The 23,557-nt window shown below is 46.8% G+C and overlaps 1 protein-coding gene across 1 annotated transcript in view; it reads right to left on the reverse strand.

Annotated features, from left to right (window-relative positions):
• Positions 1–7: 7 nt before the first annotated feature.
• The window catches only part of SLC18A2 (solute carrier family 18 member A2), a 55,775-nt gene continuing 32,225 nt past the window's right edge, over positions 8–23,557 (reverse strand). The window contains exons 14-19 of the mRNA XM_006142223.2: positions 13,522–13,600; positions 13,291–13,342; positions 12,347–12,410; positions 9,827–9,946; positions 9,551–9,684; positions 8–802 (exon numbers count right to left, since the gene is read on the reverse strand). Of these exons, the coding sequence (XP_006142285.1) occupies positions 698–802; positions 9,551–9,684; positions 9,827–9,946; positions 12,347–12,410; positions 13,291–13,342; positions 13,522–13,600 (554 nt within the window). The 3' untranslated portion in view covers positions 8–697. The remainder of the gene's footprint in view (positions 803–9,550; positions 9,685–9,826; positions 9,947–12,346; positions 12,411–13,290; positions 13,343–13,521; positions 13,601–23,557) is intronic.

Genomic DNA, 23,557 nt, shown 5'->3' on the forward strand with positions numbered 1-23,557 from the left:
GTCCCTAGTGGACTTCAGTGTTTGCTGCCAATCATCTAAAGTGTAAACGCATCATTTACAGCCGTCTCTTCCCAGGTAGGTGATCACATAGAAAACAAATGCCAGCCAACATGGAGAAATCCGAGAGATGACTGACCCAAATCCTTGTCCCCTGCACTTGCGATCGCTAGCTTTCCACTCGTAAATACGTCGGTAGCAGTTACAAGTTAAATAACACCATGCACTCAGCGTCACTCTAACATATGCTGTCTCCTCTGGTTTTCAGACTTCCAGTTTCTGTTCAGAGTCTCAGAGATAATGTGTGCTTTAGTTTTAAACACTCATGACTAATATTCAAAAAAAAATAGAAGTCTTTTTTGTCCAAGTGTTCGTGACTGTAAGTTAAAAAATTATATTTGATTTGGATTCAAATATTTATAGATTTACACTATGCCTATTTTGTCAAAATATATTGTATAATATTTAATAAAATCAAATACATCAAATAAAGTTTCAACACTATTTATACAAACCCCTAGAAAAACTGCTTTTTCTTTGTAAGGCGGTTGGCAATCAATCACAACCATGGAAAAGGAAAAATAACCTTTGGTGGTTTTACTTTCGCCAGGGGACAGACGGTGTGACTAGGACAGTGTTGGGTGGATCGTTTCACTGGAAACACTTTGATAAGATTAAACACTGGTGACTTTGGAGGGTCTCAGTCACTTTCAGATTCTTCGTCGTCACCTATAGGATATGACTGGATGTTATTCTGAGTGTACATTTTTGTTTTAATGGGGCAGTTGTGATCCATGAGAATAGCCTGAAAGAGAGCAGAGGGCAAGTACATTAATTCCTTGGTTCATAAAGATAAGATGGTTTTAAGTTTTTAAGGATTACCAGCTCGAAACCTTTTATATTATTTGCTAGTTGTCAGTCACTTGGAGCAATCGCCAGGTGCCTGGTCTAGAAAAGCTGGAGTTTTACCCTCAGTAAAAAATCCCAAGCAGGGACCAGCAGTTAGCATAATGGCTATGTCGCTGGACTCCCACGTAGTAGACCGCGGTTCACATCCCGGACCCGGCGGCTTAAAACTCACGCCGGGCGTGTGTGTGTGCATGCCCAAGATCCCGAGAGGAGAATGGAGGAGAAGGGATTGCGGTGTGGCCATCCCCCCTGGGGTGACTTCTCTCTTTCTGTCTGTCTCTGTCTGTCTGGCGAGCGCATGTGCCCTATAGCAAAAACCTCTAAAAAAAAAAAAAAAAAATCCCAAGCAATAGGAGACAGTGGAGGCAGTCTTGGCAACATTTTCATTATGCCTGTCAGGGCCGTAAATCATTTCTGGGAACTGATGCTCTATGAAGCAAGAGGTAAGTAAAAGAGGTTTAGGAGGATTTATGGTTAGCATCTTGGAATTGAGGTGCGGGGATCCTGGAGGTCTCCCGGTCCAACTTGTGTGTGTACTACACGGTGGCCGCTCACTGCGTAAGGATGTGCTCTCCCCCCCCTTAACGAGAGCACTCTCAGTGTCAGAAACGTTCCTACTAAAACCCGCCTCCACCGTTCGTATTCATAGATCCCGGGTCTGACTATCCTCCTGGCCTCCCCATACAGTTTCCCCAAGGCTAAACATCCCACGGCTTTTATCTTTTTCATAAATATGATTTCCAGACCACCTCTCCCCACATCCCGGCTGCCCTCTAGCTCAAATGTATGACTTTTTTAAAGACATGTTCTTGTGATAAATACAAAGTTTTGAAACTCCTTTTGTTATGACCGAAAATTAAATTTAAGAAAAAAGTGCAACAGGAAAAAAAAAAAAAAAAAGTCGCTTTTCAAAGCACACCCCCAGTAAGCGCGTACATCATTACTCAGAAGATGTACAGAACCGGGCATGCAGCCTGATGGCACCGCTGGCATGTGTCACGCCAGGACCAAGCTAAGCACTTCAGATGCAGTCCCTCAGCTTCACCGTAACCCTCTGCTAGGCTGAGATCACAAGTGCAGAGCAGCTAAAGAATCTGACCAAGGACAACACAGCTAGAACAGGGCAGATGGGAGCTTACCAGCCTTATGGCAAAAGTCTGCCGTCACGACACACCATGTAGTCGGGCGTGGGACATCATGCGAAACCAAAACGAATTCTTGTTGCAGTCCTCCCCCTTCACGTGAACTATCCCCCCCACCCTTTCTGTGTAGCTTGCGAGTCTACGTGGATTAACATGCATCCGATTTTGGCCTACTGCAGTCTGTTTTGGTGCCTGTCACCTATACTCCCAGCTCTAGCCCCACAGTTAGGATAAGACTCCACTCAGTGCTTGACCCATTGATCACGTTCCAAGAAGTTCTGAACTGCTGTGTGACCCATGAGGATAAAGACTTCCCGGACCCCCAAGGCTGCCAGTTCAAATGGTCAGTTTCAAACTTCGCCGTTTCTTAGTGTGCCTCTTGCTCAGGGAATGAATGCTGGTATGCAATGAACTCATTTTCTAAAAATGTATCATTGAAGCAATAGACATTGTGCTCCAGGACCATTCTCTCCACATTACACAAAGGTTTAACCCCCGAGAGCTAAAGGCCTCATCTCCCCAGATGAGCAATTTTTCGTCTTTTTTTTCTTTTTCCTTTTTTTAAGAGAGTGTTTTTGCTATAGGGCGCGTGTGCTCGCCAGAAAGAGACAGACAGGAAGCAAGAAATCACCCCCCCACCCCAGGGTGGATGGCCCCACCGCAATCCCTTCTCCTCCTTTCTCCTCTCAGAATCTTGGGCACACACACACATGCCTGGCGTGAGTTTAAGCCACCAGGTCCAGGACTCAAACCACAGTCAACTACATGGGAGTCCAGCGACATAGCCATTATGCTATGGTCCCAGATTAGCAGTTTTTAAAGAAACATACCCAAGAATCACTGGTAATGGGAGCAGTTAAAAATGAAACTGTAGATTCCAACTTTCACATGACAATGGTGTCAATAACCTTCACGAAACATGCCCTGGTTACATCCATGACAGACTACATCACAGCCCCGGGCTGGCAACCACTGTGAGCACGCACTAGGGCCTGTGTGCTGGAACCCCCCTCCCCCGTTGTCACCTAGGTTTGGCTGGAGGGTGCATGTACTCACCAGAGAGACAGACAGGGAAACCAAAAACTCACCCTGCGAGGGGATGGCCGCACCGCAACCCCTTTTCCAATCTCCTGGGATTCTGGTCAGGTGCACACATGGGCCCAAAGTGACTTTCAAGCCACCAGGTCCAACTGAAACCACAATCGGCCATGTAGGAATCCTGCAGCTTCACCACCACACCACCTGCTGGTCCCTCAATGTCCCTTTGAAGGCCCTTCACCAGCTTCTTCGCTACCGTTCTGCAGGCACTTCCGGTCACAAGCGGAGTGCTTGCTGCAGGTTAAGAACAGGGACAGCCATGGAAGAGGTGGGAGTGGAAGTGAACTCTGTAAGACTGGAAAGGATTCGGAGAGCGAGGGAAACGGCAGCGAGCACAGCATGGCCCAAACACCAGGCAGAACATGGAGACAGACACTAAGAAAGCCAGGCCGGCTGCGACGCAGACGTGATGAGGCATACACCAGCTGGAAAAGCCCGACTACAGCCAGTCTGCAGGGCCCGGAGTGCCAGGTGGCGGGCTTGACCCTCACTGTGCCCACGTGCAGCAAGGTCCCGTCACTCTACCTCATTCAGAACTGCCTGCCATCTCGGTTCATCCGCCATTACACCTCGTTGTACATATGTGTAACCTCCACAAGGACCCCCAGAAGCTAGGCCTGGGCACACAGCAGGGACTCTTCACAAAATGACATTGCAAGGAAGAAGTCTGACTGGTTATGGGGCATCATACAGACTTTAACAATCAGAATCTATCAAGTCAACCAAACCAGATTTGTGTGTAAACCCAGGCTGTCTCAAGAAGTTTACTTTCTCGAAATATAGTTTTTAAAAGCCAGCTTACTGGCTTTTGAACCTCTCTTGAAAGATTTATTGTGCAATAGTTGTACTTTTTTTAAGTTATAAATGATTAAATAAGCCAAATGGCATGTCGTCTTTCAAAAGTGCCATGGAAAAAGAGGCCTGGACAGCATCGAGTGGGTAGTGTGAGTACGTGCAGGGCAAGTACCGAGCAGCCGTGGGGCCAGTCGTCATTGCACCAGCACCCCTCACACAGCACTGAGGAGACAGGAGCTCTTGACGGAGTGAAGCCCAGCGACTGAGAGCTGAATCCCAGCCCCTGCCAAACACCCTGTTCATTTCTGATGCACTTAGAGTCAGGATCTTGAAATGGCAAAAATATGTTGGACCAAATGAAGTGTAAAAGTCATACAAGGGCCAGCAGGTGGCATAATAGCTAAGACGCTGGACTCCCACATGGCTGACTGAGGTTCAAGCTTCAGACCTGGCAGCTTGAAAATCAGGCCAGGCATGTGTGCGTGCATGCCCAAAATCCAGAGGGAAATGGGGAGAAGGGTCTGTGGCATAGCCATCCCACTGGGAGGGGGGGGTGATTTCTCACTTTCCGCCTCTCTGTCTTTCTCTGTGTCTCTCTAATGAGCGCACACACCCTATGACAAAAAAATAAATAAAAACTTAAAAACAAAGTTATACAAATATTAAACTGGGACAGTAAAAGAGAAAATGCATTAAAAGATAAGAGCTTCCGACTAAAAGATTCAGAAAGCTAGGCTGGCTACCACACAGATCTGATGAGGAGGTACACTTCAGCGGGAAAGCCCAACGGCAGTCAGTCTGCAGGGCCTGGAGTACTTTGAAAGGTATCAGGTCTTCAGATAGAAGTCTAATTTTCTTTGGGACCAGCAGATGGCATAATGGTTATGTTACTGGAATCCCACGTAGTCAACCACAGTTCGAGTCTCGGACCCAGTGGCTTAAAACTCACACCAGGTGCATGTGCATGCATCCCGGGGGGAGAATGAAGAAGGGACTGCAGCATGCCCATACCCCCTTGGGGGTGATTTCCCACTTTCTGTCTCTCTGTTGCTGTCTCTGTCTCTCTGGCAAGCACACGTGCCCTATAGCAAAAACCTCTCAAAAAAAGGAAATTTATTTTCTTTACCATAACAAGAAAAAACAGTGATATCCACTATGTAAATGCCCAACAAAGAAACAAATTTCTACAAATGGACCATGATTTGCAGAGCACGCTCAGTCCCAGCAGCCTCTGGCCACCCAATTCTTGGCCGAACATGGCAGCCAGAAAAGAGAGTTGCTGCTGGAAGAATCTTAGTCTAACAGCTAATCTTAGGCTGCAACTTCTACTGCCATCCTCCAGCCCCCTGCTTCCCTATGTGGGAAACAATCAAAAACTTCGCAAGTAAAATTAAGAAACATGTTCTCTGGGGCCAGCCAGGTGGCATGGTAGTTAAGGCAGCTGGATACCATGAGGCCGACTACGTGGTTCAAGTCACAGACCCAGCAGCTTGAAAAACACTGGGTGTGCATGTAGGCATGCCCGAAAATTCTGAGAGGAGAGTGGAAGAGAAGAGGGTGCGATGTGGTCATCCTTCCTGGGGGGTGATTTCACGCTCTCCCTCTCTGTCTGCAGTGAGTGCACACGCCCTATAGTGAACTAAAAAGAAAACAGAAAAAAAGAAACAAGGCCTATCTTTTCTTTTAATCTGCCAAAGGGAGTTTGCGCTCACCAAGGAAAAAGAGACCGAGGAAGTGAACACGCATTCTCCTGTAAGGGATGGTCAGGCTGCAGCCCCTTCTCCTGTCTTCTTTCAGGGTTTTGGGTGCTCATATAAGTACCCAGCATGTTTTTCAAGCCACCAGGTCTAGGACTCAAACTACACAAGTCGGCCTTGAGGGATCCAGCTGTCTTACCCACCATGCCACCAGCTGGCCCAAAACATCCCCTATCTTTTAAGATAATTCTTCAACCTGGAAGAAAAGTTCCATACCAGAACACAGCTATTCTCACTGGGTATTTTGAGAATTAAGGGCTGCCATGTCTTCCTAAAATGACAGTGTTGATAATCTCTTATACTTGCAGAAGGATTTGAGAAACAGGATTTTTTTTGGTTTTGGTTTTTGGTTTTTGATTTTTTTTTTTTTTTTTTTTTTTTTCCCTCTTCTCATACATTTGGACAAATTTTTGGTTTTTTTTTGGTTTTGGTTTTTGTTTGTTTGTTTTTTTTTTTTTTTTTTTTTTTTGCCTCTCTCTACTATACTGGTAACACTGATTCTTAAAAAATAAATAAATAAAAATCCAGTAAATCAGATGGAAGAAAAATGCAAGTGCTCGCAAACTAGATCATGACTCTATGACTTGTGATCCATGAACACGGCCCTAGACCAGTGCCTGTACACCAGCCTCAGTCCGAACGCCTTGTTAACAGGACACCATCTAATGAAAGAATCATTTGCTCAGGGCTGTGTGCTTCTCCCGGCTCTCGCCCCGACATCGGGTAACGGCTAATGCGGATCGCCAGCGCTCGTCTGTCCTGGGTTTTCTCAAGCGTGCCAATTCCGATCAGTTCCCCTCATCCTTGCGCGGTGCTGCCACCCTGCCCGCACGCCCCCTTGTCATTAGGTGCTGAGCCCTCCACCACTTTCTTCCCGCTCTGCTCGTTCATGGGTGGGCAGCAGCTGCCGGCTGCCACCCTCGCATGTTACCATCGTGCCAGTCACACGGCATTCGATGTGATGCCTTCAATTACGTCCGGGCAGCAAGATGCACATTTTCTCGAGTTTTCAATGATTTATCTTGCGAGGCACTTACCAAGGCTTGTGACATTTTACAGTGAAAGTGGCTTTCTGGAAACCTGTAATTCTATGACTTCGCCTTTAGGACTGTCTCTTCCACTTCCTTCAGTACATGAACTAAAGCACCGGATTAAATGGGGAGAGAGAAGAGGTACGAAGGCCTGTCTTCTCCCAGTGGTTTTGCAGGGCCCAGCGAGAGCTGGCTGGGTGAGCACGCTCCCTGCTCAGCCTCTGGTTCGTTCATTTCCTCCGGCACGACAGATAAGCCACCATGCTGCCCCCACCATCGGGGAGCACGGCGGCCACCCACATCCGCCGCCTTGGTGAGGGGAGCCCACTTAGCAGCTCGGGAGCCTTTTTGACAAAAGGAAGCTCTCATATCATAAGGGAGGGAGGGGAGGAAATTTAGGGACCTCTGGACTGATAGAGTCAGCGGGGAGTTGGAGACAAGCAAGGCAGCACAGTGGGGTGATACTAGAGAGAGGAGCATGTTCACGGAGCCAGACCCAGGGCCACGCACTCCGCTGGGATTCTTTCACCTCACAGCAACCCTGTGACTAGATGCTCCCCTTTCTCCATGGAACGGAGGAAGACCCTGAGAATCACACAGCCCCCACACAGTGCAGCCAGCTCCGCTCCAGGCCCCTGCTCGCCCCTCATTATCTCCCAAGTGTTCCGGGTGACAGAAACATTTATAGGTGGTTTTGTATATATACATTATATATATGTCTACATATATATGTTATATGTATATATATACACACACACACATATATACACATATTAGGTCATGAGGAAAAGTCATGACGTATTTTTCTGTATTTTCTAATGCAAAAAAATAAGTCATGACTTTCCCAACAACCATATGTGTGTGTGTGTGTGTGTGTGTGTGTACACATATGGTTTTTTGCTGTTGTTAAAAAGGGTTGGGAGTAACCTGCATCCAGCCTTAATCAAATCATATGGTGCCAACAAAATGACACTTTTCAGCTGTTGTGCCGAGAATTTTACGACACCCTCCTCCTGCCACAATCTGAGCAAGACACTGTGCTAGGGTCAGCCAAAGAGATGGACTGGGAATTGAAACAACCAGCCTGGAAAACAGGTAAGTCCCTAAGGAAGGTGTGAGAACGGCTATGGTGGTTCAGAGCTGGAGATGTCACTAAGCAAGAGGTAAGAGGGGCAGCTTCTACCCAAGGACTTCCACAGCACCTGCCACTCCTACCTGGGAGTCAAATGGGTCATGAGTAACTCAAAATGACCTAGTTGAATGCTCTAGAAAATAAAGAGCACAAGGCCAGTGCCCAGTGCCTCATACCATTTTAGAACATATGGAATGAGTTCATGTATGCAAAAAATGCCGAAGACAGACACAATGCATGTCACCTAACTTTAGAGTCTATCGTAAATCCACTTGGGGGGGAAACATAAAGGGCAATTCAGGAAATGCCAAAGCATTAAGACCCATTCAATTGAGAGAACTTCTGAGGTACTTCCTAGAAAACATCACAAAAGAATCTCACCTCTCTTCATAAAGACAAAAATCACCATTTCCCCCCTGTTCTTCTCATTCATTCTTAATCCAAGGCACCGTCTCTCAGCTAGACGAGTACCTGCTGGTATTTTGGACACCAGCAGCACCATTCCCAGGTAGCCAGTATGAATGGTTATCAGAAACACTGAGCTTCTGCTTGCTGGGAAGGTAAACACACCGGAAAGCCTAAATGGCTAAGCATTTCAAATCTCAAGTTCAGAGTGAGTGAAGTTAAACTTGTTAAGAGAGATGCTTTATACTCTTTATCTTGCCTAGGGCTATGATTCAGGTCACACACTTACGAACTGAAACAATTCTGTGTTGTACCCGTGTGTCCTAAGGTGCATATACAATGATTTCCCGTTGAAATCTCCAGAGTCCTCCATATGGTGAGGACCAAGACACTATCACTCTCACTTCCAGGGTTTAGAGAGCAAACACCAGCGTAATCTTGGGAGCTAGCACAGTAGGCAAGAAAATGATGTCCACGATTTCCAAGAACCATAGAAAATCAAATGGGGAGCCGGCAAGTGACATGACGGTTAAGGTGCTAGACTCTCACGTGGCCAACCACAGTTCAAGTCTCAGACCTAGAGGCTTGCTTGCTCACTTTCCCTCTCTCTCTCTCCTCTCTTTGTCTCTGTCTCTGGTGAGCGTATGTGCCCTGTAGCAAATTAAAAAAATAATAATAATAACAAATAAAATTAAATAATTATTTTCAATAAAAGAAAGAAAATCAAATAGCATTGTCACAGGTTTACATTTACTTGATAAAAGAGCTTTACTGATGCTAATCTATGAGAAAAAAAATTCATTCAAGTTTATAAGCATAATGCTTGAAAGAAATAACTGAAACGTAGTAAGAAATAAAGAGAGGTGGGGGCCAGCAAGTGGCATGGTGGTTGAAGTGCTGGATGACCACGTGGCTGACAGTGGTTGGAGCCCCAGACCTCGTGGCTTAAAACTCATGCACCCAAAATGCCAAGAGGAGAATGGAGAAGAAGGGATTGTGGCATGGCCATCCCCACTGGGGAGTGATTTCTCACTTTCCTTCTCTCGGTCTCTCTCTGGTGAGCACATATGCCCCATAGCAGAAATCTAAATAAAATAAAACAAGAAGAAACTACCCAACGTGGTACAAACTAAAAAGGAACCCTCACTATTTGTTCGGAGGCTTCTGCTCCCCAAGAAAGCAGAAATATATTTTAGAATTTATAAACCATGAGGAAACTATGCAGGAGATCATGCTAAACAGATCCAGAAATGCTTCATTCATAGCATCTTAAAATTTTCTTACCATTTTTTCTTCCTTGGCAGGTGGACTTCGAAGAAAAAAGCAGAGAGGAGCAAAAAGAATATCAACTATCCCAATCATCGTCATGAGCCATGGAAATCCGATCGCCTTTGCAATAGCGCCACCAGCAGAAGGTCCTTTCAGGAAACAGAATCAGATAAAGCTCTCTCCAAGTATATATATTGACAGAAAGATGCAAAGATTTCAAACTGTCTAGCAGGCATTATCTACCCTGCTTTGAGATAGAAGGATGTTTTGAAAAGCCAACGTCGTCCTCACCTATGGCATATCCCATACAAAATGCGACGTCTGCAATGGCGTACACACTCCCATAGACGGACACGTGCCGCAGGTCTACGAGGTAGCCCATGATGGGCATCATGGACGAATCCACCATTCCTGTGGACGGCCAGGAGACACGGTATAGAAAACTGACAGAAACCAAAGACGGGCTAAATGTCAAGGACTGTTCTAAACTCACTTCCCTGCCACCTGGTCCCTCCTGTCATCACCATGGCAGTCTGGAGGCACACTCTACAGCCCACCTCTCACTGAGGACTGGTGGGAGAAGGCTGCTGGGGTGGGAGCAGAAGCCAGTGCCACACTGCCAGTCCTCGTTCTGCTACTTGCCTGGTCTCTGCCCTGCCCCACCTTGTCCTCCTCTATTCCAGTGGAGGACATCTGTGGGGTGAAGGTACCCAGTTCCCTGGCGTCTCACCTTGCCATTCCTCAGATCCAGCAGAGTTACAGGGCTGTGCGAACCCCTCGTTGCTTCTTGCTGGTGCTTTCTTGGCTCACTATTTTCTGATCTGCTTATCCCATGCCACTCTGCACACCACTAGGCCTCACCCAGTCTCCTTCCTATCTATACCTGGCCTTGCTCTTAAGATTGTGAAAGCTACCAAGTTGGAAAATGAACAACCACCAAGACCGGTATTCGAACTGCTGGTCTCTTGAAGAGCCAGGGACAGGGAGCAGGCATGCTCAGAGTTCTGGGTTCAAGTTCCTGCTGAACGAGCATGATTACGCCTGCCTGACAGACATCAGTTTCCCCTCTACTCATCTAAAATGGAGATCGTGATGGCTACGATGAGCCAGTGTCTGTGCACACACCCAGTGGAGAACTCCACCCACATGCATCTGCAGCAGGAAGGTAAGAGAAAATCCTTTCATTCAAATGGTACTTTCTGATTGCCTAATATGTGCAGTGCTGAGGACACAGGAGAGAACAAAACTAATTTAACAGTTGCACCTTAAGCAAAGAGTTGAAAAACAAATTACAGCCCATGGCCTGGTGACTGGGTCCCACATGGCCAAAAGCATGGTTCAGGTGTCCGCCCTGGCAATTTGAAAAACAAGCCAGGCACATGTACATGCACCCAAAATCCCAAAAGGAGAAGGAATTGCAGTGTGATTATTCCCCATGGGGATGCGTCATTTTCCCCTTTCTCTGTCACTTTCTAACGAGCATAACCACCCTCCTGCAAACTTTCTTTTAAAATGATTTATTTCATTTCATTTATTGTTATTATAATTTTCGCTATAGGACACATGTTCTCACCAGAGAGCAAGAGAGGGAAAGTGAGAAAGCAAGCTTCCAGGTCTGGGACTCAAATTGCAGTCGGCTAGGTAGGAGTCCAGCACCTTAACCACCACGCCACCTGCTGGCTCATCTTACAAACTTCTTTTAAAAAGAAAAATTACAATTGTGAGTGATGTTACAAAGGTGCTGGGAATGGGAGCAGCAGGTGGTATGGTGGTTAAGGCGCTGGACACTCCCACATGGCTGACCACGGTTTGAGTCCTGGACCTGGTGGCTTGCTTTCTCACTTTCCCTCTCTCTGTCTGTGTGTGTGTCTCTCTCTGGTCAAATGAAAAGGAATGAATGAATGAATAAAAGTAAATAAATAATTATTAAAAAAAAAAAAAAGGTGCTGGGAGAGGGCAATACATCTTCTTGTGGGACCTAACCTCATGGGGACTGAGACAAGGCTCCATTCTTCCCTTCTACTGTACGAGTCAGAGATTAAGTTCCTGCCTACCTTCTATGACATTTAGCATTTATTTTTATCATGCTCAATCTGTACATTAAAAATGAGAAACAGAAGTATTGTACTTCCCGAAATATTGAGAGAGTGTTCTTCGCATGACAGAGATGTTCATCCCTTTCCTTCACCCATGACACTTCCTGCCGCACAGAGGGTCATCAGTAGAACAATCTGCATGTTCCATCTCAGACCCTAAAAGCGACCGACATGAAGTCTTTGCCCTCCAGCCTATGAGAAGGTCTGTTCAGATAAGCCCGCAAATGTTCTAAGGATGCCGTCATTTGCCCAAATGTAGTGGTGGAGTATCCATTTGTCTTTATCATATAAATAGCAGGCTTTAAAAACCACTGTTTTTTGTTTTTTTTTTTTTTTGGAGAGATTTTCACTGTAGGGCGCGTGCGCTCGCCAGACAGACAAAGAGAGACATAGAGACAGAAAGCGAGAAATCACCCCCCAGGGGGTATGGCCACGCCGCAATCCTTTCTCCTCCATTCTCCTCTCGGGATCTTGGGCACGCACGCACACACGCCCAGCGTGAAAAACTACTGGTTTTTGAGGAAATGTGTGACTAGGAGATGGAAGCAGGTATCATACAGATGATCTACAGGCTATAATTGAGCCAAGCCGCCCACACTCTCCTCCCACACTTTTAGTTCAGTCTGAGTAACCATAATCTACCAGAGGAGGAGGAAGGTCTTCCTAGTAACGGGAAAAGCGTTATCAATTTAAGTAGAAGGCTCCTGTGACTTACCGATTGCAAAACCAACTCCAAAGTTGGGAGCGATGAGTCCATAAATGTTTTTTGCAAAAGGAATCTGTAAGGGGAAAGAAATGTTACATTAAAATAATAAGATATTAATCTCTAAGTCATCTTGGAAAGTCTTAAAAACATAGTTTCTCTGGCCCTGGTAGGCCTATTTCCTTCTGAAGGAAATAAGAGGAAGATAGATGGAGTCTGGGAAGAATTGGACCTTCCAAATCTTTCGAAGTAAAGCTTGGAAGAGTTTTATTGACTACTGTGAAAAATGTGTCCATTGGAAAGATCAGCTTAGGGGCCAGCAGACGGCATAGTGGTTACATTGCTGGACTCCCACATGGCCAATTGTGGTTCAAATCCCAGATCCGGGGGCTTGAAACACACCAGACACATGTGTGTGCATGCCCAAGATTCTAGGAGAAGGGATTGTGATATGGCCATTCCCCCTGTGGGGTGATTTCTCACTTTCCCTCTCACTGTCTCTGTCTTAGGTGCCCTAAGGCAAAAACCTCTACCCAAAAAAAAGAAGAAAGAAAGAAAGATCAGATTAGCCTACACCCCCGTTTTGATAAGCACAAGAAGGCCTCATTTAGTGTAGATACCCACCATGGGTAATAGGTGCTTTATTCTAGAAAAAGATTTTACTATTGTTTCAGGCTAGCTACTCTAAATGTTTAAGATGATGGGGGAGGGGCAGTTAAAAGTAAACTATGTAATAAAACATTTTAAAGAACATGGGGCATAAAATTAAAAACATAACCATTGTCAAGTCCTGTCCCCCAAATTTTGAGATAAAATTTAGAATAAAGTGAAAGATGTAATAAAACAAACGATCCAGAACTCAAACTGCTGTAAAATGTTTCTGGGTGATTCTTGCCCAAAGCAAAAATGTTATTCACAGATGATTCCCGCTCATCAAATGCCATCATTTTACTCACACATAAAATGCTGATTCCAACAATTACCATTCCCAGAAGAGCACAAAGCCACCTAGCAAAACAAAACGCACCATCATTAAACGATCATTTCATTTTTCTGGCCTGTCCAAATTTTCAACCGAAATCAGAACAATTACTTGTAACGACTAAGGCCGAAACACTTAGAATCTGTCAGAAGAAGGTTATTATTTTAAGTACGACAGAACGAGAGCTGTTTTCAGTTCCTCTTACCTCCCCATTTTGTGTGCAAGTATCCCAAAAATATTGGTTCCAATCAGATAAGAGATACTGGCCGGCAAGAAAGCAACGCCTGCAGATTTATGAAAAGGACACGGTATCAGTACTGACATCAGTCACATGTCACAAAAACTAATAACGGCAGACATTACAATGTTGATTAGCGCAGATGAAATGAGGCCTGCCGGGCCTGCGCCCAGCAGCTAATATCCGGTGGCTGACGGATCCAGTCTGAACCCCACATGGCTTCTCCGGCCCACACAGCTGCTGAGACACTCTGGAATGAAAAGCATTTCTCTATCAGCTGCTTTATCCTGCCTCCATCTCTGTCTGGAGGCAGGCTTCACCCGTGCACCAATATGGAGGGCAACCTACGTGCAGCAGGACACAGAGCTGGCATCTGCAGGCGTGTCGTGCGCCCCGCTGATTCCGTCTGACAGAAGAAAGAATGGTCATTGAAGAATAGGGAACACTGAGTCAGCAAAAGGAAAAACGTTAAAGTGATCCCGAACCCCATCACTGAGGGACTTGCTGCACTGAGTTTTGACGGGCAATCAGTGGGCTTCTGCCATACTGTCCTGGTTTGGCTCCTTCTGACTGTCCGTTTCCTCATCTCTGAAATCTCCGCAGGGCACTCGTTTTTCTTCAGGTAATAATGTAAAAAAGGTTGCACCGACATGGTGAAATTCCCAGGACCCTCCATTCCCTAGGGCTGAACTAAATGGCTCATAAGACCACCAACACAAGTGTCTTGAACTTCATGAAACTTATGTTAAGGAATAAACTCTGTATTAGGTTTGTTAGGAAAGTCCTGATGTATTTTTCTGTGTTTTTCTACGCAAAAATATGTCATGGCTTTCCAAAAAACCTAATATTTTTTATCTTTTTTTTCTGTACAGAGATTTTTGCTATACGACACGTGTGCCTGCCAGAGAGACAGACAGAGACAGAGACAGAAAATGAGAAATCAGTCCCCAGAGAGGATGACCACACTATAATCCCTTCTCCTCCAGTCACCACTTGGGATTTTGAGCACACATGCACACGCGCCGGCATGAGCTGTTTTTGTTTTTGTTTTGGCATGAGTTTTTTTAAGCCTAGATCCAAGACTTGAACCACGGTCAACTACTTGGGAGTCCAGCGATGTAACCATTATGCCATCTGCCGGTCCCTATTTTGACATTCTTATTCCATATTTCCATGGACTTTAGAAGTCTCCTTGTACTATACTTACTGGTCTACATCCTGCTTTCTTCAAATAACTTTGCAAACATCTTTCCATGTCAAAACAATAAATATCTATGTGGTCATTTTTTTTTTCTTTTTTTCTTTTTTTTTTTTGGAGAGATTTTCACTGTAGGGCGCGTGCGCTCGCCAGACAGACAGAGAGAGACATAGAGACAGAAAGCGAGAAATCACCCCCCAGGGGGGATGGTCACGCCACAATCCCTTCTCCTCCATTCTCCTCTCGGGATCTTGGGCACGCACGCACACGCGCCCGGCGTGAGTTTTAAGCCACCGGGTCCGGGACATGAACCGCGGTCGACTACGTGGGAGTCCAGCGACATAGCCATTATGCTAACTGCTGGTTCCCTATGTGGTCATTTTTTGAAGCCAAGGTGTATGTGACTATCACTGTCATATCCCTCCGTCCCAGGGCAGGGAGCTTGCATGCCCTTGGGCTCTGATGATCTCAGAGTGACTTCCTGCTGGTGGTGGCAATGGTTACCCTGCATGCCCTGGGCATTGACCAGAAAGGCCTAGTGGAGTCAGACCAGGCTTGACTGCCAGGGGATTTGTGCTTATGGCTTTGTCTGGTCTCCACCCACTATGAAGACAAAAGGGCAATCTCTTTACAGGAGACTGCTTTCAAACTTAATCATTTTAGTAATTTTTCTTGAAATCAGGTACAGTAGTCCGCCCTGATTCACAAAGGGAATATGGAGACTGCCAGTGGATGCTTAAAGCTGTAGGTGGTGGGGCCAGCAGGTGGCATGGGGGCTGAGGTGCCAGACTCCCACCATGGTTCAAGTGCTGGACCTGGTGGTTTTCTTACTTTCCCTCTCTCTCTCTGTCTCTTTGGTGTGGACACATATTCTATATGGAAAATTAAATAATAATAATAATAATAATAATAATAATAATGAATAGAATTAAATAAATAACCCCCCCAAATAAAAACAAAACCAAAACAAAAAACTATAGGTAGTACTGAACCTCATGTGTGTTCTGTTTCTTCGATCTGCTAACCACAGCTGGCTGATATAATATACAGTGTAGACAATCCAGACAAAGGGGTGATTCGCATCCCAGGCAAGATGGACTGGGATGGCTCAAGATCTCATCACACTACTTGGAACTGTGTGCAATTTAAAACTTCTAAACTGTTTATTCTGGAACTTTCCAGTTGCTATTTTTGAACCATGGGGGACACCATGGGTAGCAAAATTGCAGAGAAGGGAAGACTACTTTAGATCAGATTTGATGCCCAGCTTTACGCACGAAAGGTAAAGGTTGCTTTGCTCAGTCACATGACTGCGTAAGTTAGATATGCGTGGTAGATGCCAGGTGGTCAGCAAGACGGCTACATTCAAAATGCAGAGGGTGCAGGAGCCTTGTCCAGGCAGCTCACCAGCACACAGACTGACACTTGGGATCTGTAAGGGTAACATGCGCAGGTAGGCCACCTGGAGATACAAGCTGAGCCTTCCAACAGAGTAGGAACTTCAACACCATGGGCTCCATGAGCTCAATTCGAAACCATTATAAATCATTCTAGACTTGGGGATTCTGGGAAATAATAAAGAGCAATCTCACTTCATTGTTTCAGGGAATCATTTCACCACACTTGGTAAGACGCGGTAGCCAAATAACTGCTCATTGTCATCTGATTCAGTAAACATTTACTGACAGCCACATGCCCAGCGCAGCGCCGGCCGGCAACAGACACAGCCTCAGGGCTCTTGCCGGGATGCAAGCTTCTTTGAAGAAACCAGCAGATGACATGTGAGCTACATGGCCATGGCAGGAGCATCACAGGAATACAGGCTCTGTGTCCCGAGAATCCCAGATCTGGAGCTGGCCAAGCTCCCACAGCAGATGGTCCTGAAATCTGGCGTCAGGTTGTTGTAAGAGTTCCCAGCACTCTGGGCAGTGTTCGTCTGGACAGTCCGAAATCAGGACAACCTCTGTCTTGGGATCACCATTTCTACGGCCCAGGTAGGCACAGAGCAATGAAGCAAGCAAACCGTGAAAAACCACAGTGCAGGTGACACGATACAGAGCGGCCGAGAGTCTGCCTCAGTGTCAGAGCCACAAAGTGAAAACTGGATAGGAAGGGGTCTGCAGTGACTCGAGGGGCCCAGATACCATCTAAGAAGCCGCCAGGCCCACCAGTGGCGTGGTGGTTAAGGCATGTGGGATCCATGCCTTTTTTGAGTTCTGGACTCAAAAAACACACAGGGCACATGTGCTCGCGTGCCCAAAATCCCAAGAGGAGGAGGGATTGTGGCGTGGCCATCCCCCCGGGGGGGTGTTTTCTCGCTTTCCCTTCCTCTCTCTCTTTCTCTGTCTCTCTACAGCGAGTGAATTTTTTTTTAAAAAAGAAGGTGGTAGCGGAGCCAGCGACAGCGAGTGAATTTTTTTTTAAAAAAGAAGGCGGTAGCGGAGCCAGCAGATGGCATGGTAGTTAAGGCCCTGGACTCCTACATGGCCGAGCCCAGCACCTAGCAGCTTCTTCTCTCTCTTTCTCTTTCTCTCTCTCGTCAAATTTAAAAATAATAATAATAAATTAAATTAAAATAATTCTGTAGAAAAAGAAAGAAAGAAAGAAAGTATCTGCCACTCTCTCCAGCCACTTCCTACCCTGTGGAATTACCGTTCCAGGGCTGGGGGATCTGGGTTTTTGAGATAAGCTGGAACTCTGGATTCTTACATGACATCATCTCATTTTTAAATGCTAGCAATTAATCTTTAAAAAAACATAAGCCCTGACTCTGGCACAGTAGAACAGGTAGGGGCTGTGCCATGGCCTGGCCATGGGGAGGCCTGAGTTCAGTTCTTGGCCCAGTCTGGACCACTGAGACCAGGAGACTGGGGCACAAGGACAGCATGAGACTGTCCAAAATGCCTAGCACTCCCTCTCTTATAAACAAAACAAAACAAAAACAAAACCACCACGGGTTGGCAGGTGGTGCGGTGGTTAGGGAGCTAGACTCCCACATGGCCAACCACAATTTGAGTCCCAGACCTGGAGGGCCTGCTTGTTTTACTTTCTCTCTCTCTCTGGCAAATTGAAAAATAATAAGTATTGGGGCCAGCAGGTGGCTTAGTGGTTGAGGCGCTGGATTCCCACATGGCTAACCACGGTTTGAGTCCCAAACCCAGCCCTGAAAATCACAACAAATAAATAGATAAAGAAAGAAATAGATAGATATTTGAATTTTTAAAATAATAATAAAAATAATTATTAAAAAAAGATTAGAAATAAATAAATAAAGCAAAACAAAAACACATAAACCCCTACACTGGCCAACCAAAGCCTTCTTAAGGGCCACTGTAAGCTCTGGTCAAGGGAGTGGCTTTGGCCAGCCCCTAACGCAGCAATTAACGGCAGTGCATAGGGAGTCAGGTCCCACATGGCTGGCCACAGTTCAAACCCCAGCTCCAGTACCTTGGAAAACCATGCCAGGTGTGTGTGTGTGTGTGTGTGTGTGTGTTTCTGCTCAGAATTCAGACAGGATGGAGGGATAGAAGAGAAGGGATGGTGGTGTGACCATGCCCCATTGAAGACTTCTTGGGAACCTCCCTCGTCTCTCACTGTCTCTCTCTCTCTCTCTCTCTCTCTCTCTCGCACTTGCACTCAAAAGACAGGAGCTCATGGAGGACCCAGTCAGCGCTCTCCGCCTGTGCCTAAGTACCGGGGAAGCCGCTGAGCAGCCCCACCTTCCCCATCGTGAGTGGCGTGCAGAGCTCACGTGCGTGACCCAGCAGCAGGGACGCCACACGCTCGTGCATGGCAAAGCCCCAAGGCAGCACACTCCGATCTCATGATTCAAGCAAAAAGCATTCAGTGGGGAGGCGTGAACCACGGTGTTCATCTCAGTCAACACTCACTAGCCGAGGCCAGAGGGGTCACGTGAACTTCTGAGAGTCCCAGGACCAGCCACCACTCCCACTGTACACACCTCCCAGAGTGGGTGTGAGGCTCAGGTGGCACAGGGCACAACTGGCCTTGACTGACAGCCCTCCAGGCCAACAGTACACTCCGTACCTCCATGCAAACCCCGCCTGGTCGGCTCTCCCCCAGGCCCCTGGCCCCTTCCCAGCATGAAAGCTCCTCCAGAACAGGAGCCCCCACAGCCTAGCTCCATGGAGACCCACAGGAAGTGCCTGCCAGACACTGCCCAGCAAGAGGAAAGACCCCATCTGAGACATTCACTTGCCAGAGCTGGAAGCATCAGGGAGGCCACCATCCCTTGAGGGCGGGCCTGCCCCAGGGTAGTGACAGGGGCGATGGGCACTGGAGCCTAGAGTCCTCCTTTCTTGGCTTCGGGCTGGGCATAGGGCCACCACTTTTGGGGCTCTAAGCAGGTGTTCAGTTGTTGCTTTGGCACCCTCTGCCCCACCGGGGCTTCTGGCCCATCACGCAGCACACAGAACCACAGGCTGGCAGAATACAAAGAAACCTCGGCTTCTCACGCAGCAGCCCACGTGGTCAGAGGCCTTCAGCCAACAGTCAGGAGAGGTGGCCATTGAGCTCTGCTCAGAGACCTGGGGCCAGAATCTTCCAGAATGCCCCTCAGAGATGACCCCAACTAGAGGGCAGCCTTCCTGACACCCACCCCTGAGCTTCCTCCTGTTACTCCCACCTGGCAATCCTGGTTTGCATTATGGGGACAAGGGAAGATGTCTCCCACCGCCTTCTCAGGCCACCAGCATGAGAAAACTGCGGCCCCATCCCACCCGCTCCGGCTGTCCAGGTGGAACAACGGAGGGGCTTTGGTGGTTCCCCAAGACAGAGATCCTACAATCTGTTCTCTGTACAAATTCAGTTTATTTCTTGACTTTGAAACGAGACACAGGAACTCACCTAGCCCCGAATGCTTGCTGGGTACGTGATCAGCTAGCATCTGCTGTTGTCCTTACCTCCCTTAAAGCAGTGTTCAACGAGAGCAAGCCTTGCCCTCATGCAGCAATACGATGGCTGGCTCTGACTTCAAACAGGACGGTCTCTCTTCAGAGACGATGAGGAGGCGTCATGGCAGGACGCTCCCTTCTCACACTAGACCAGCATGAAAGACCCCAGAGCAGCAGGAGACTGGGGTCCAGGGCGGCTGCCAGGGCTCTGGGTGCCAGGACCTCTGTACTGTGGCACCCAGGGCGCCCTCTCACCCAGGCTCCTGGGCCGCAAGCTGCAGAAACTGACAGAAGATGGGGTGTTTCTCCCACACTGGAGCTGACGCAGGGAACGGGACTAGAAATCTGACTCTCCTGTAGACAGACGAGTGTCTCTGAGACGAACGGAAGAAAAACCCTCCACAGGGAAGTGTGCCTCCTGGCAGGGCGGGCACCTGGCATGCCGAGCAGCCCACAGGACAAAGATGACATCCAGGCAGCTTGAGCCCTGCCACCCACCCCAGATGGGTGCCGAGGAAGACTCAATACAGAAAGGCTCGGGGCTTTGTCTGGAGAGGATGGGAGCCCAACAGCTTAAGTGCCCCGCGCAGGGCCAGGACACATACAACTAGGATGATAAGACCACTAAGTGGAGGCTCGGAAACAGCCGGAAGTCTTCTCGGCCCTGGAGCGAGTGCAAGGCAGGCGCAGGGAACGTCACTCGACACGCGTGCCTCACCCGGATGGAGGCGCCTCCTGAACACACCTGGCAATCACGCGGGCCGAGGGAGAGCAAGGCTGGGGAACAGCTTCTGCAAGTGTCAGCAGAGGGATTAGCTACGGGACTAGCGATGTCTTCCCAACCCTCTGCAAAACAGCTACGGGCGAACACCGCGTGGTGAAAAGCATGCCCTCCTGCACCGTGACCTCCTCTCTTCGAGAGCTCTACAGGTCTTTGGTTTCCTCTGTCTCTACTGCCAGGAAGCTCCGAGCTTATTTTTCCACCTCACATACATCCGTAGTTTAGCTCAAACGATCCTCCTTCACCGAATAGCTCTTCTTATTTGGGGCTCGTTTTGGTTTTGTTTTACAATGTAATCCGTATCCTATAGCTTTTACCCTTTCACAGTTTGGTGGGTTTTGGTTTTTCACAAGGTGTACAGCCATCACCATTGTCCGATCTGAAATATTGGCATTGTCCCCCGCTAACAAACCTCACACCCACTAGAAGTCCCTATCTACCCTACCCCCTAGCCATTTAGGGGCTCTTTTAGGGATTGTTTGATAAAAGAACACAGCAAGTGGGACTGGAAGGTGGCGTGGTGGTTAGGCATTGGACTCTCACATGGCTCACCATGGTTCGAGTCCCAGACCTGGCAGCTTGCTTTCTCACCTTCCTTCTCTCTCTTTCTGTCATTCTCTGGTCAAATAATAACAATAATAATAATAATAAATGAAGTTAAATAATTCTTAAAAAAAAATAGAGCAATTAATGCAAAATCCGAAGGGACTGGTACTCAGGCTGGTCCAACTGAGGTAAGATAAGCAGAACAGGAAAAAGTCCAGACCGGAAGGCAGAGTCTAGAAAGTCACCCCTGACACACAGAGAAGGCTGGGTGCCCGAGGGAAAAGTAAGGTCACCTGAAGAAAGGTCTGGGGCACTAGAAATGCCAGCTCGATTCAGTGAACTGAGTCTTCCCCTGAAGACATCCACATGGAAGTTGAAAGAAGTATAAGAAGAAAATAAATCTCTAGGAGGGATAATCAATCAATTCTTAAAGCGTATGTTGGAGGGACCAGCCTTCCAGATATTAAACATGATTCTAAAGCTCCGGTACTTAAATAGGAGGGTAACAACACAGGAATGACAAGCAGATCGATGGAACGGAAGAGAAAATCCAGACGTAGACCTGAGGATGCATGATCATTTAGGAAATGACAAAGGGGGGAGAAAGTCAGATGGACCACCACAAAGACAGCCCTAGGAAACCCGGCAGTCCAAGAGAAAGCAAGCTCCTCATGCCTAATCACACACCTTATAACAAGTCAATTCCACGCAAGGCCAAACTGGACTCTAAAAATCAAGTCATAAATGTATTCAAGAAAAACACAAGTCATTGAAAAAAGTAACCTTGGCATGGAAAAGGCCTCTCTGAGCTAGACTCGAAATGACAATGACATACAAGGGAAGCCTCATAAATCTGACTAGTGACATTTCTTTTTTTTTTTAATAATTATTTATTTTAATTTTATTTATCCATTCATTTATTTTAATTTGACCACAGAGAGACACAGAGAGTGAGAAAGAGAGGGAGGGAAAGTGAGAAAGCAAGCCACCAGGTCCAGGACTCAAACCGTGGTCAGCTATGTGGGAGTGTCCAGCACCTTAACCACCACGCCACTTGCTGGTCCCCGACTAGTGACATTTCAAATGTCCTAAATGGCAAACAAAATGCCATCCATAAAGTCAAAAGTCATACAGAAAAGTGAGGGTGGTCTCTGCAAAGTACCGGGGCAAAGGAGTAGTACCTTAATATACAAAGAGTCCCTAGAATCAATAAGAAATGAACGAAGGGGTAAAGTATATTAACAAGAGACACACAGCTAATACACATATGAAAAGAGGTTCAATTTCACACAGAATTTATAAAATTTAATTAAAATGAGATCTCCCTTTCTTACACTTTGGATTAAGAAAGACTGAAAGCCTGATGATTCCTGTCTTAGAACAATAGCTGCCAAATATGAATTACCTTTTTTTTTTTTTTTTTTTTTTTTTTTTTTTTTTTTTAGGTTTTTGCCATAGGATGTGTGTGTTCACCAGAGAGACAGAGAGACAGTGAGAGGGAAAGTGAGAAAGCAAGCCACCAGGTCCAGGACTCAAACCGTGGTCAGCTATGTGGGAGTGTCCAGCACCTTAACCACTGCACCACCTGCTGGTCCACCAGTTCTTTTTAGAAATGTATTCTGTAGATATATTCCCAAACACAAATGGAAGTGAATGCATGCAAGCCACACCTTGCGGTATGGTTTCTTTCTTTCTTTTTTTTTTTGAAGAGTTTTTTTTCTATAGGGCGTGTGCACTCACCAGAAAGACAGAGAGAGACAGAGAGACAGAAAGTGAGAAATCACTCCCCCAGGGGGGATGGCCACGCCGCAATCCCTTCTCCTCCATTCTCCTCCTGAGATCTTGGGCATGCACGCGCACGCGCCTGGTGTGAGTTTAAGCCACCAGGTCCGGGATTTGAATCGCAGTCTACTACATGGGAGTTCAGCGACATAGCCATTATGCTATGTCCCGTAGTCTGGTTTCTAACAGCAAAAACTAGAACTGACCTAAACACACAATAGTAGGTAGGGACTGGTTGAAAACTTACGGTATAATCTTAATATAGACCAAGATACAACCATTACAAGTAATGCTGCGTTTCCAGCTAGGTTGCTGGACTCCCACGTAGTCGATCACAGTTCAAGTCCTAGACTTGGTGGCTTCAAAGTCACGGTGGGTGCACACGCCTGTGTTCCAAACTCAAGAGGAGAATGGAGAAGGAATTTCAGTATGGCCATACTGCCTGGGTGATGATTTCTTGCTTTCTGTCTCTCTATCTCTCTTTGTCTCTCTGTCTCTGCAGCGAGAGCACACGCTCCATAGCAAACAAACAAACACACAAAACAAACAAACAAAAAACTCTAAAAAAATGGAAGATTAAACCTATAGATTTTTCTTATGCCAACTCCAAACTCCATCTAAATATTAGTAAAGGAATAAAAGAAAATTCTAGACAAACATCCCACTCTCCACCCTGTATACTCTCCGGAGGACAGGCAGAATGGGAGAGGAGAAGCATCAATAGGTAGGAGAACTGTGATGGGCAAAACAGAGCATGCTAGAACCTTCCACGTTCAGGTCGAG

This window comes from Tupaia chinensis, unplaced genomic scaffold, assembly GCF_000334495.1.
Source record: "Tupaia chinensis unplaced genomic scaffold, TupChi_1.0 Scaffold000069_1, whole genome shotgun sequence".
In the NCBI taxonomy this organism is placed as follows: domain Eukaryota; kingdom Metazoa; phylum Chordata; class Mammalia; order Scandentia; family Tupaiidae; genus Tupaia; species Tupaia belangeri.